The sequence below is a fragment of the Cyprinodon variegatus genome, unplaced genomic scaffold, assembly GCF_000732505.1.
Source record: "Cyprinodon variegatus isolate N-32 unplaced genomic scaffold, C_variegatus-1.0 Scaffold655, whole genome shotgun sequence".
Classification (NCBI taxonomy): Eukaryota; Metazoa; Chordata; class Actinopteri; order Cyprinodontiformes; family Cyprinodontidae; genus Cyprinodon; species Cyprinodon variegatus.
The window spans coordinates 272,927-287,768 of NW_015151108.1; the positions used below are offsets into that span (position 1 = coordinate 272,927).

Sequence of the window (14,842 nt, forward strand, 5' to 3'; positions counted from 1 at the left end):
TTATTTTATTGTAACAATTGCTGAGCGTTTGAGACAAGAGGCCTACTGAGAGACTTTCACACTCTTCTGGAGATAATGCGAGCTTTACAGTCAAATGATATATGAATGATTAAGATTTTTAACCCAGCCATTGATTCAGGGGCGTGTCAGCTCATGGCTTGGAGGCACATTAAAGATGGAAAAACGCAGCTCTGTGGAAAGAGAGAGAGTGGGAGGGAGAGAGAGACGGGGAGGAGGAACTACTAGTGGAAAAAAAAAAAGTTAAAGTGAAAATGGCTTCCTTGTCTTTAGAGTCTACAGAACAATCTGACAATAGCCCAGAAGATCCGTCAGTAGCCGAGTCCAAAGAAGACAAAGAAAGCTCTCATGTTTCGGAACATTTGCTCCAAAGTTTCCAGAAGTCGGCCCTGAGTTTCTCCACAGACCAGGTTTCATGCCTGTGCGAGGCCCTTCTGCAGGCGGGTAATGTGGATCGCCTGTGGAGCTTTCTCTCCACCATACCTCCTTCGTCCGAGCTGCTACGTGGCAACGAGACGCTGCTGAAGGCCCAGGCGCTGGTGGCTTTCCATCGGGAGGAGTTCAAGGAGCTGTACGCCATCCTAGAGAGCCATGACTTCCACCCGTCTAACCATGGGTTCCTGCAGGACCTGTACCTCAAAGCCCGCTACAAGGAGGCAGAGAGGTCCCGGGGCCGCAGCCTGGGCGCAGTGGACAAATACCGGCTCAGGAAGAAGTTCCCCCTGCCTAAAACCATCTGGGACGGAGAGGAGACGGTTTACTGCTTCAAGGAGAAGTCCCGGAACGCTCTGAAGGAATGCTACAAAAGCAACAGGTACCCCACTCCGGACGAGAAGAAAAACCTGGCTAAAGTAACCGGACTGTCCCTCACGCAAGTCAGCAACTGGTTCAAGAACCGCAGGCAGAGGGACAGGACCCCGTCCGGGACCCACAGCAAAAGGCAAGCATTGCATGCATGTGCGCGCCTTAACCTGCGCACAGAAACGCTGCGATCTGAAACTGCTCCCTTTGTTTGCAAGTCAATCAAACTTATGAAGGCTCTAAACACTTGAAGGAAAAAAGTGCATCACGTCTAAAGCATGCAGAAAAACATCATTGCGAGTCAGGAAGGGATTTATTAAAGATGATGGGCGGTAGCTGACTTTGTCACACATCTGAAACCTAACGCATGTTGCTTTGTTATGAAATGTGAGATCCAGATGGGCCCACAATGGCTCAAGTTTCCTGAAACCCTGCACTGCACTGCCGCCTCCAGAGCTTAGGGGACAGGGGTTGGTGAGGGTGGAAAACTGAAACAGAAGGAAAAACCTGCAGCAACAGGCCAAGCAGCCTGATATCACAATTTTGTTATTATAACAGGAAGTATAAATCAGGGTGATGTGAATATTAAATTTACCACACAGTTTTACCTTAAAAGAGACAGATAAAAGTAAAGTGATATAAAGGTTGTATTTATTTAACAAACATTTCGGATGCAGTGTTATAAAAGTTGAAATTCTGTGGTAATTTATGACACTAGATTTACCCTAAAACACAAATCTGTGGCTTGAAATGCAAAAAGGACATTACGATAACCCAGGTAAACAATCCTCAGTAAGAATATGTAGCCAAACATATTTTTAAATGACTTATATCCACCAATAAAGGGCATTATTTCAAGTTTCAGCTTACAAGCAAAATGCATCTTCACTGACTAGAAGTCATTGATGTTTTGGAGTCACAAAGCAAGAGTGCCAACTTTGAATTGATGGGGAATTTGTGGAGGGAGCCAAAGATTAGATAATTGGACTGAGTCATTCCAACTTTTAAAGGACTAAAATGTCCAAATAAAAGCATAGGTACCTGAGAACATTTATAAAGTAACTGCTTGTTTGGTTCGTGTTTAAAAAAAGAGGGAAAAAAATCCTCCTCTTCAGTTGATTTAAATAGATTTCATCTAATGCTCTGGATATTTCCGGGTTTATATTGGAAAAAAAATCCAGATTCTAGCCAACTTTTACTGGAAAGAAGTGCCTTTATTGTGTGGTTTAATTCATTTGCACACACTGTGTGCAATCTTAGATTTAATGCATTTGATGAACAGGGGCAAAAACAGATATTGTTTAATACCATCTGCCTTCCTGATTGAGGGGAAATTGGCCAATTCCTGGCAGAATATGTCTTGTTTTTACAACCACTGTTTCTCAAAGCGGGGGTGTTCTGTTTGTGCAGAGATTAAGCAGAGCATGGAGGGCTTATCTTACCCCACCTCAGGGGCTGTGGTGGTCAGTCCAAATGTAGTGGATCTGGGTCGTAAAGCTCCACAAATGACCTAATATCAGGCCATGAAAGGGTTTTAGGAGTCTGACTCCCCCCTTCTTGCACAGAGGAATGCTGCTTTGCTTGGTTGGTTATTGTAGAGATGGTTAACCGTACTGGTGAAAGTTTAACAAGTTTCTATTTGGTTGAGAACAGAAGTATCTGCTCCAAAACTACTTAAAACAATAAATTAATACAGTTGCAATAATTCATTTTGCATTTAATGTCTTGCAGCATTTCAATAGATATAATTAGGTTTAACGCTTTAAAACTAAAACGTCAAATGTTCTTTCTTACACCTATAATTTTCTAACTTACACTTGAATTAAATTAGGCGTAAGGGTTTTATGTTTCCATTTTATCATATATCCGTCTTTGTTTCCAGCGAGTCAGATGGGAACCACAGCACTGAGGACGAGGCGATGGACGAAGCCACCGACAAACCAGAGGAGCCAACAAGCTCCACCACCTCCATCATCTCTGTCTCTGCGGTCCCCTGCAGCACGGGGGGCCAGCTTATCCTCAATGGCTCCAGCGGCTTCCTGGCAGCTTCACAGCCATTGCTGCTGAACGGAAACTCCCTGATCTCCAGTGCCGGGGCTGGTGTCATAATCAACGGGCTGAGTCTAGGTGACTGCCAGACGGTCACGCTGAGCCCTGTTGCAGCCAGCTCTCCTCTAATCCTGAACGGGGCTCAGGTCATAACCAAACCCGGGGTCAGCACGCAGCAGCACCAAGCGGCCTCTTCTAGAGCAGAACAGGAAGCGTCTGCTGTGGAGACCAAGACGGTTGTTCTGAGCACTAATGGCGTTCAAGCTCCAGAACCTTCCACCATAATTTCTCCTCCACTTCAAACCAAAATAAAAAGTGACAGCGACATGGATTTTATGACCAGTTGCAATTCAGAGGGAGGCAGCCAGACAGTATCCCCGTCCTCTTCGTCTTTATCGCCCTCCCCTCCAGCTCTGTCCTCTTCAACCAGTCTTCCATCGCTTGTTTTAACCCAAAACCCTCAAGACCAAGAGTCTGTCTCCCTCCCAGCTTCTCTGCCCTCCTCAGGCTTGGTTATCTCCAACTCTGCCAGTCAGCAGGGACCTTGGCCCTCACAGTTAACACCTTCTACAGTTTCTTCTATCCACTCCACCCCTCACATCATCTCTTTGCCCCAAGTTGTGCCTTCAATCCACTGTGCACCAGTCTCCCAACTGGTCCAGAGCTCTACAGGAGCCCAATGCCCTCAGCTAGTCCCAGTATCCCCACTCACCTCAGTGGCTCCACAGTTTCAAAGCCCTCACACTCAAAACATAGGTAGCAGACCGCAAGAGCAGCAGCAAGAGCCCCCAACAACTATATCTGAATCTGCTGCTGCTGTAGCTTCTGTTCCACAGCTTAACAACACTACCCTCCAGCACATAAACCCCACCCCCATCAAAGTTCAGCCTCCACAGGTTCTCTCCTTGTCTTCTCCTACACCAGGAGTCCCAGTGTCTCAAGCAAAAGGCAGTCCCTCTGCTCAGTTAGCCTCACTTTCAATGCCTCAGCTGGTTCCTGTCTCCTCCATCCAAACCTCCCCCAACTTCTCTTTCCCCCAGGTGGTGCCAGCCAGCCCGGCACTCTCCATCCCCTCTGCTGGTGTGCCCTTGCAGATCTTGGCTTCATCCCCTGGATCCGCAGGGCCTCCACAGAGCCCGCTCAGGATAAACCAGCTGAGTCAGATACAGAGAGTTGGGAACTCGACCAGCGTGGCCCCGGCTGTACAGCTCCTGAACCCTGGGATCATTCAGCTACCTTCTCCTTCCACAGGTAAAACATAACATCCAATTTGTTCATTAGGAGAAATAAAAACAGACTGATCAACTCAATTCTTTGATAGTTTCCCGATAAAGATTCATTAAATATATTTTGGATTAGGTTAAAAAAGCAGGAATGTAAGGTGAACTTGAAAGTACCTAAAGTTTGGAACATATTGAAGTATTTACACTGATGGACGTCACACAAATTGTTTAAACTGCTATGATTAATTACAGAACCATGTAAAGGTATTTATACAACTTGACCATTAATGGTTTGTGGGGAACATTCTGTGATTGACAAACACAAAGTAGTACATAAAACAAATTATACTTCATAGTAAAACCTGGAACTTTTTATCATTTGTGTATATATATATATATATATATATACACACTACCGTTCAAAAGTTTGAGGTCACCCAAATGATTTTGTGTTTTCCTGAAAAGTAGCACTTATTCACCACCATACGTTAGACACTGACAAGGTTAGAAATAAGGATTTATATTTGAATCATTCATTTGCAGCAATTACAGCATTGCAGACCTTTGGCATTCCAGCTGTTAATTTGTTGAGGTAATCTGGAGAAACTGCACCCCACGCTTCCAGAAGCAGCTCCCACAAGTTGGATTGGTTGGATGGGCACTTCTTGCATACCATACGGTCAAGCTGCTCCCACAACAGCTCAATGGGGTTTATAAGGACATTTCAATGTGTCCCCAAACTTTTGAATGGTAGTGTGTGTATATGTATGTATGTGTGTATATATATATATATATATATATATATACAAACACCTGACTATATTCTGAAAAAATGTAACAATTTGCCAGCCCATTAAGACAGCTCTCCTTCTAACCTCTATAACAAAAAATGAAGAGGCAGCCAAGAGGCCCCTCGTATCTATCTCTGGAGGAGCTGTGGAGATCTGCAGCTCAGGTGGGTGACTAGATGATGAGCTCTGTGTAAATCTGACCTCCCTGGAAGAAAGGGATTGCCACAATTAAGCAACAGGAGGTCTCATTTAACAGCTTTATGATTTTTCTTTTGCCCCAATTTCATGTAAAAAAAACATTTCAAATACGTGCAAGAATAAGCTTTAAGTGGATTTTTTTTGGCCAGCATGCATAACGCTGTGTGGCAGAAAACCTGAAACTACACATGACCATAAACATGCCATTCCCATGGTGAATAAAGCCGGTGGCTGCGTCATGCTATTTCAGGTGGTCAGAGAGGCTCCTAGACATTCAGCCAGATCTACAGCCGCATGTTTTAAATCACAGATTTTTCACGTGTTGAACGGCTCAGTTAAAGTCCAGAGCTGAATAAAATCTAAAATTTGAATTTCCGAAAGTGTGACAAACCTTAGATGTATTTTAAAGGAGGGACAGAAATATCAGTCCTTAAATGTGCAGAATTGGTAATACGGCATCATGTTGAAGTCTGAATGCAAGTTAGGTCACTTTTTAGACTTTAATTTGTGAAATATGCCCTAACTTATTAACTTATGTATAATATTTCTTCAAATGCAAAATTATGCTCTGCTTTGTGTTTGTCTATCACACATAAAACCCTACGCTACACTAGGCTGTAATATGACAAAATATGACTAAGGTTTTTGTCAACAACTGCAGATAAAGAGAAAATTAAAATATTTTGAAAAACAATGACAAAGATTAATTAGTCCATCCTTTAATAACCAGCTTCAGTAGAGTGACTAGCATCTTTTACATACTTCCAAAATAAAGAAAATGATGCACTGACTGGTTTTCGTTGCATGTGGCTCGTCGCTGCAGGGAATGTCGTTCTCGGTGGAAGCCCATACCTGAGTGTGCAGCAGGGAAAGCTGATCCTGACAATCCCAGCAGGGATCCAGCTCACCAGTTTACCCCTAAAACCAGTCCAAGAAGCATCCACTGTCTCTGCAAACGGAGTGGCTGGACTTCTGAGTCCCTCCACTCCTCCTGTGGCCTGCCAGCCTCCACACAGCTCAGGCTCAAACTCCGGTGGACTAGCAGCTCCCCCTTTGAACTTCATCAGCTCCTCGCCTCTGCTCTGTGCTCCTGACACCACCAGCATCACCACCAGCCAGCCGCCGGTAGTCTCCACCTCTCCCACGCTAGACCAGTCCGTTACCATGACGACACAAAGTGCGCTTACTCCAGAGAGCATGCTGGCCCTTGGCCCCATGTACAGCGGAGTAGCACCGAGCATCCAGCTGTCCCAGCCGGCATGGAACCCCGTCTCCCTCTCCACCTCAGCCAGTCTGACCCTGTTTGACATGCGTGGGAAGGGAGAGCTACCTGTAGACCCCGCTTTATTAGGTCTACCCGGAGGAGAGTCGCTCCTGCTGGGGAGCTCATCTCTTGGAAGGGAAGATGAAACCAGCTCTCCACTGAGGGACCCGGATGAGATGGATGGGGAGCAGAAGATTCTCACCCAGCTCCAATCAGTCCCCGTGGATGAAGACTTGGGTTTGTAGTTCTGTTAAAACTGTTGGCAATTCTCCATACTGTCCTGTTGCTATTCATGACCCGATGTGGTAATTTAGTAAAATAAGAAAAACGTCCTGAAACCATCGTAGACCTGATTGGCACTTTTTAGAAAAGTTCTTTGCAGTTTTTGTAGTTCCAGCTGGAGCCTTGCATATACCTCTCATGGACATCAGTACAATATTTGCTTTGGGAATTTAAAGATTTACTCAAACCATTCTTTTTTTTTTTCTTTTTTTCTTTAAGATCTGAATGATTTAAACACAAGAAACTTCAGTGAGTTATAAAAATTTATTATTTATTGAGGATTTTCCCTTTAACTAGCTGTATTACTTCATCCTCTTTGTGCAATGAACCACTAACAAAACGGCCCATAGCATGATGTTTCTACCATGCTTTGCAGTTGGCAGTGTGTCCCTTGGTTTGAAGATCTCAGCTTTAAATTTGTGTTGTCCAAGGAGGTAGCTAGATGTTATAGTTGGGTTTTTATTTATTTTTTGCTAATTTTCTTTTAAATCTTTACCAGTTTTGTGTCGTTTAAGGGAGACTTTTTTATATTTGACTGAATTTTTGAAAACACTGTACCAACTGTCTAGCCTTTAGGTGGGAGTATCATGACGTTGGAGCGTTGGTGGAGCAGTGTGCAAAGTGGATGTAGAAATAAAGCTGGAGATTCTTCAAATCCACCTAAAGTCAACAGTAAGATGAGAGATCCTCATCCTAAGGATGCTCCATAATGGTTTTCAATATACTTGGGTAAAACTAAGCAATGGTTTTAAATATAAAATTAAAATAAAAGTTTTTTTTTAGCAGATCTTTATGCATTTTCACACATCTAGGTAAAAATTCCATGCTTAAAATACAGTTTTATTCTGTTTTTATAAACATCGAAAGTATAATTCAAATATGCCATTATTAAAACGCATTTTAAGGCTCTAAAAGCCTTTCAGACAGAAAGTTATATTGTTTTTTAATCATGATTTGAATTTTAGAATCCAGACACGGTTGGCTCGTTTTGTAGCACTAAACCAGATTTTCACTCAGGAGACTGAAACGGAAATTCATAAATTGAGTATTTCTAAACATTTACCTGGAATTTTTTTTTTTTCTTCTGAATTTTGAGGGAATGTTTGTCCTTTTCACCCACATCTTTTTAATTCCTCCTTAACCCTTTATAGGGCATTCAGTGAAAGATTTTAAACATCTAAATTTCAAGCAAAGAGTACACTGCAAAAAAATGAAATCTAAGTAAGTCAGTTTTTCTTAAAATAAGTGCATTTTTTCTTGAACTGAGCAGGTAAGTGAGATACTTTGCAAATGGAATAAGAAAATGTAAAATAAAGAAAAAAAATGCAGTCTCCTATTTCAAGAACATAATATCAAATAATCTGATTTTAATGATAAGAATTGTCCCTCAGCTGGGAGATTTTCTTATTTACCTACTTAAATTAAGGGTAAATACACTTATTTTCACATATTTAAAGATAATTTTTGTAGTGTGTTACTGGAATCCAGGGCAAGACCTTATTACCTTTGTAATGTTCAATAAATCAGTATATTTTGATTGCATAAATGAATGTCAACGTAATTACAAGAAACGCCAACTTGACCGTATATATTAAGAAAAATAACAAAAGTGCTTCTATAAGAAATTCATTAAAAACAGAGAGTAAAAGAAATGGCACTCCATTTGTAAGGGGTATGCAAGTGATCAAAAATGGTAACATGCCCTATAAAGGGTTACCGTAACTAAACTAATTTACACAGAGATACCTTGGATTACTCTGACCTACATAGACGTTCCTCTAAACTACCTTTTCTCTGAGTTTTTGCTGGAGAAAAAAGCAGCACCATAAGGGGAGAGTATTTAATAAAGTGAATGCATTCTTTCAATGTTTCTACAGCCAAAAAAAAAGAGTTTCTGGACTTTTACTATTCTTAATCTACCAGTACTCTAGGAGTTCAATCTTTATGCTTCTTTATTTCATAATTGCAAGGGACACACAACAGTATTTTATATATATATATATATATAAAGTTACAGAGGCAGGCTTAACACGTACAGATCCGTTAGATAGGTTGAGTTAGGTTTGGAAAAAAGCAAAAGAGGAGTTAAAAAGGTTTTAAAGTAATGGGTTCTAACTCTATGCAATATATATGTAGCTCTTTATAGGACACTACACCGCACAACGGCTGGGTCAAAAAGCCGAGACACTTGGGAGATGAAATGAAGCCTTGAGGTGAATTACACTAAAGTGATTGCTCTGATTGTGAGATTCCTCATCAAATGCAGCCAAAGTCTCAGTCTGTCGATACTGATAAGTGCCTTATTTTAAATCGTTTTTTTAAAGATGTTTTGTTCTAGTTACACCATTTTGTATGACTTATATGTGACCGGCCAGAATTTTGGACTTTTCAAGAATGCCCACATTTCTACATAAGTTTGACCCTCTGTGAATTGCTGTGATACTTTATTTGCATGGTCATTGCTTTTTTTTTTTTTTTTTGTATATTTTGCACATTTTATTCATGTTGTTTACGGTAGGCTGCCGTTCTATCGTGATCATGGCTGGACTTGTTTATCTGAAGCTCCTTTAGATTTAAACTCTGAACCGAACAGGCCTTCTGCAGTCAGAACGCTGGTAGCCATCAATCTTTTGGTCGTTTACGGTACAAAAATGTACGTTTAATCTCGAAAGTGTCCACTCCTCTGTTAGAATGACTGGTTTTTGTGACTTAAACGATTAAGAGCATCATGAATCGTTCCAAAGCCAGACGTGTGCACACCCTTAAACCAGAACTTTAACCAGGTTTGGATTCTGTTTTTTCTCTTTATCTTATACAATGTTTCCAAACACCTTATAAAAGTTGTCAGTAGAGTCAATGGAAAAAATATTAAACCATCCTTATTTTCTTTAGTATTTTGTTAATTTTAATAAGGGTACAAGTAAAGGTACATTTGTTTAGATGAAGATGCTGATAACATTTAAAAGCTGATATTTAGCCATTGTTGTACCAAACCAATTTATGGTGTTCTGTTTTTTCTTTACTGTCTTGGTCACATAACACACACAGGAGTTAGTATATGATTGCAGAAACATTGTTTTTGATGAGAAAGGTGGTACTCATACTCTTACTAGTCTTCCCCTCCTTTTCCAGACCTGGTTGGGGGCCGATTTCATCACCATAGATGAGGGTAGAAACTTAGAACGACCGGTAAATCGAGAGCTTTGCTTTTTGGTGCAGCGTTCGCATTATAGCAGCCGCACCGATCCATTTATCATCGATGATAAAGGTGGTTAAATTTATTTTTTCCATGATGGTATATGATCCAGTTTAGCTAACTGTATTGTGGGTGTTCCACAAGGCTCTGTATTAGACCTTTTTTTTATTATTGACTTTATTTCAATTAACTCTGTGTCTCCACCTTAAGACGATCTACAGATACATACAGGTTAAACAATTAAGCATTATATGCTAAATTAAAGTTGCAACGTCCAAGCTAAAGGTTGTGTAACACATTGGCTTGATCAGTTGCACTTGAACTTACTCTTTAACTGAAACATAACTTTGATCTTTGTAGCCTTTAAACTGTGGCTTTAGTTAAAGGATAAAATTGGGCGTATGAAAGGGAAAAAATCCTGCAGAGATGCTTGAACAGATTTAGGGGTTTATTGTTATCAGGTTTGTATCAGGGTCGATTTCAGCTTAGAGTGTGGGTTTATTTTCAGCTTCCTCCTGTCACATGTGAAAGTGACCCAGAGCAAGCACTTAAGATTTAAGATTAGTTCTACCTACTGATCTGCATGCTTGTTTATTAATGTGTGCCATCAGGCTTTAGTTCAAAGCAGAGATGGGGGATCAGGAGTCAGCAAGTCATCTCTATGTCATGTATTCTGCCCAGCGACTGAACCAGGTGAGTCCAATCTGCACAGGTTAGTTCACTTTACATTGGACTAACCTGCTTCAGTGGCTGAGCAGAACAAACACAAGACTTGTTGACTCCAGATCCCCAATCTCTGGTTCAAAGCTCTTGGAGCAGCCAGTATGACTAGAAAGTTACTTTCATGCCGTCCATTTACCCAAAATTTTATAATGGAAACAAAGCTTTAGTTTAAGGGTGTCCAATCATCCAACCAGGATTTAATAATTCTTACAAAATTATAGAAATTATTTACTTTTTAAGTTGCAAGCAATCGCTTATAAAAGAAATGACAAAAGTATTTATGATGCTGCTTCTTTTAGGACATAAAAACCAAGCATTTTAACAGGGATGTACACTTCTAAAAGCCAGTGTAGACTTCAGTATTGCCTATAGTTACAGTAGTAACCTGTGTTTTGTTTTTGGTCTGTTTGTCTGTTTTGTACATTTAACCTATTTAATTGCATGTACCAGTCAGTTCCTAGTTTAAAGTGAAGACTTACGGAAACGGTGCATATAGGAAAACTCAGATTAGAGACTTTGACTTTATTCTGAGGTCATTAACTCTATTTCATCCCACTGTTGACCTACAGATGGTGGAAACAGGGATGGTTTTTTTGTTGTTTTTTTGTTGTTTTCATATACCAAAGCATGCTTCTTGTTCTTTTTTGCCTTGGTTATTTTCTCGTGCTACCTGTAGCCTAACCTTCACAACTCTATATTTAACCAAAGATTTTGTGTTGAACTCTACATTTTAAAAAGGGAGATGTCCGTCTTTACATGTTCTTCCTGTTTTTGTACTCAAATGCATTCTATTTTTTATATTACATGATACTGTAATAAACTGCATTTATTAAAAAAAAACTTGTTTGTCTGCTTCCTCTTGCTTGGAGCTGTGGGTGACTATGAATGCTTGTTTGTTAAGGGATTTTGCCTCTAATTTGTCAACAAAATTTTATTCAAATACATTCGTTGTGAGGGAGCTTCAGTCTGCTTCTCTGGTGAGTTCAGCAGCAGAACTTCAAAATATGAGCAAAGGTGTGCCGGCTCATGTTTGCACAAGAGATGAGGGGATCTCTGGTGTGTTATTATAACCCTGATGGGCTCAGGTTTCCTGTGCGAGGGTATGATGATGTTCAGTGCCAACGCACATGCAGGTTAATTTAGTTTTGGTTCATCTGTAAAGATCCATAGAGGCTTCAGCTCTCAGAGGAGTAGACTGTAGAGGCGCTTTCTTTCGGAGGGATGATCTTCACAGCGGAGCAGATCATTTGTGTCTGTGAGGTTCTGCTGCAGGGTGGTAGCATGGATCGTCTTGCCAGCTTCCTCTGCACTCTTCCTCCCTCTTCTTCTTCATGCCTTGCGGAGCTGGAAAGCGTCCTGAGAGCCAAGGCGGCGGTGGCCTTTCACCAGGGGCGCTTCTCAGACCTCTACACCCTGCTGGAGGGATTCCCCTTCTCCCCACGCAGCCACCCGTTCCTGCAGGAGCTCTGGCTGCAAGCTCACTACGCCGAGGCTGAGAGGCAGAGGGGTCGGCCCCTGGGGGCCGTGGGGAAGTATCGGGTTAGGAGGAAGTTTCCTTTACCCCACACTATCTGGGATGGAGAGGAGACCAGTTACTGTTTCAAGGTAGGATTACTTTTCTCAGCACTTAAACTAGTTTATTCAAACACTCACAGGTTAACCTGGACACTTAATTACTTTCTATACTTAATACATTTTAAGCCCCTCTAAATTTTATGTCACTACCATTAACACCAAGGTTGATTTGATGTATAAAGTGTATTTTTTCCAAATGAAAACCACTGAAGTATTTACCCCCCTGCCTTGGTGCTTTTATGCAATCATAGCTGCACTTGTCTTAGGTTTCCCTCCTATTTTGCACATCTGGAGGATGATAATTTTGCTCTCTCATTGTTGCAAAATAACTTCAGCTCAATCAGATCAGACAACAGAGGCAATTTTCAATTCACCATGGTGCCATGGGATGGTTTATTTGTCCCGCTTATTATAGGTTTACCTCTGACCTGGTCTCTAAACCCCTTAGAAATTACTCCTTATTCTTTCTTTTAGCAACACAATGCTTTTTGGTCAATCTTTCATCAATAGTAGTTATTCTTCACTGCGCAAAACTAATTGTTGCTCTGTCCACAGACTCTTACTCCTTTAGGCATTTTTCTGTGTGTATTTTGACAGATCTGCAGTTCTTCCATTCTTTTCATTTTCAGGTGATGGATTGAATGGTGCTCGGAGATATTCAAATATTGGTATCGTTTTGTAACCTAACTCCGTTTAAAACCTTATACCTGACCTGCCTGCTGTGCTTCTTGTTCTGCACGATCCTGTTTCTGTTTGTTAATGATGTTCTCTAACACAGCCCTGAGTGCTTTTGGAGAACATCTGGATTATTACTGAGGATAATTTACATCAAGTCATCGCTTTAGGTTGTCGGTTTTAAGGATTTCTTTTAGGGCTATTGGTTTCAGGGAGCTGAATATGACTCATTTTTAAAAAGCTTTGAAAGCCAAAGTGTTTTAATATTTCCACTGATGATGTGAGGGACTCGTAAGATAAAAGACGGTTGACTTATAAACAGTTAATCATCGTTGTTCTCTTTAAAACAGGAGAAATCCCGCAGCGTGCTGAGGGAGTGGTACCACAGAAAGCCATATCCTTCCACCAGAGAGAAGAAGGAGCTGGCAGCGGCCACTGGCCTCACGTCCACTCAGGTCAGCAACTGGTTCAAGAACCGCCGGCAGAGAGACCGAAGCACCGAGATTTCCAGGTCAGTGAGACCACAGCTGCTGGTTGGAAACCGTTTACTTTTATTTACTTAAAGCATCTTGGGATGAAAATGTGTTTATTTTCTTTTTTTATTCTGTAACTTGAAGTGAAAAGCTTTACCCAGTGTAGAATTATGAAACAAATGCAAAAGAAAATTATGAATTTGTAGCTCAAAATTGCCTCATTATCTCATGGTTGTGACTTAATAAAAAATATAAATAAAATAAAATGTAATCTCTTACTAACTTCTTTCTAATTACTGACTTAATTTAGTCAGGTTAAAATTTCTTATCCCTTGACTCATTTAAAAACTTACCGTATTTCTCATAATTAAAACTTTGTATCTGCAAATTCAGATTTAGAGATCTCCGTTATGTTTCACTGTTTATTACAATAGTTTAATCAAATTATTATACATTTCTAACTTATAAATTTGCGTCGCCATTACAGGGCGAAAATCTAACCATATGTTTAACAACAAAGTTTATATTTCTGATATTACTGTTAATTGATGAAGACTTTTTATCATTTGTATTATCACATAAAACATGTTCCTGTCAAATCACAATTATGACAACATTGTCTTTATATCTCAATAATAGAATGCTTTCCTAAAAAGACTTTGCTTCAAAACATTTGGCATTAAAATTGACATAAAACAGTGACATAAAAATGTAAAAACATTAAATCATATATATATATATATATATATATATATATATATATATATATATATATATATAGTCTCTTGTGGCTCTGTGTTTTAAAAGCATAATATGTCTTAACCATGTATCTCATTAAAAAAACTATCTCATAAATTTGACTTTAAATCCTATAACTTTACTGTACATCTTTAAAATGGGATTAATTTTTACTGCATTTGGCAATAAATGTCTTATTTTGATGCACACAATGTTAAAATCATGGGATTTAATATTTTTATTCTTTTATCTCATAACACTGAATGTATTTCTCCCGAGTTCATACTAGATCTGATCCTTTGATAAACCTTTAATCCCATAGCTGTGACATTATGACTTTATATCTCAGTATTCATACTTTTAAACTAACTCATGGCAAGCTACATGAGTTTGCTTCAAAATGAAGGTTTATTTATTTATTTGACAGGGACAGTAGTTGGGACAGGGTAATTATCTTCCACAGAAACTGACTTTTTACCTTCAACAGAGTATCTGATCAGCATCCTGCTCTATTACAGATCTTAGATGTTACACATTTACTGTTATATTAGCGTCATTTCTTTAATCCAATCAAGTTAACTGTTGTGTTTAACAGCGCCTCTATGTGGTAAAATCAGGTCATGAGACCAGTTTTTTTGTAAAACCTGTTTCTCGTTCCAGTTTCCGAACTCCACTTGCTGGAGGACCTTCAGGAGAAATGTCTGACCATGAAGGTTCTCCTCAAAGCAGACCTCTGCCTCGGAGACGCCGCCCCTCACCCCCACGCTTGTATCACCCTCCTCTTCATCACTTGTGCCAAGAATATTAGAATTGTATTGAATTACAAAGCAAAACCC

At 40.1% G+C, this 14,842-nt stretch overlaps 1 protein-coding gene across 1 annotated transcript; it reads left to right on the forward strand.

Annotated features, from left to right (window-relative positions):
- Positions 1–8: 8 nt before the first annotated feature.
- LOC107096860 (homeobox protein SIX5-like) lies at positions 9–14,840 on the forward strand. The gene is made up of 5 exons (XM_015393737.1): positions 9–958; positions 2,702–4,119; positions 5,904–6,581; positions 13,146–13,306; positions 14,667–14,840. Exons 1-5 carry the CDS (start codon positions 273–275, stop codon positions 14,709–14,711), a joined length of 2,988 nt encoding a protein of 995 aa, XP_015249223.1. The 5' UTR covers positions 9–272; the 3' UTR covers positions 14,712–14,840.
- The last annotated feature ends 2 nt before the right edge of the window (positions 14,841–14,842 follow it).

Bases quoted from the DNA above. Each gene is read 5' to 3' on its own strand.
- LOC107096860 (XM_015393737.1), top strand. From the start codon at position 273: ATGGCTTCCTTGTCTTTAGAGTCTACAGAACAATCTGACAATAGCCCA. The intron at 6,582-13,145 runs GTTTGTAGTTCT...TCTTTAAAACAG, and splicing joins CCCCGTGGATGAAGACTTGG to GAGAAATCCCGCAGCGTGCT. The intron at 13,307-14,666 runs GTCAGTGAGACC...TTCTCGTTCCAG, and splicing joins CGAAGCACCGAGATTTCCAG to TTTCCGAACTCCACTTGCTG.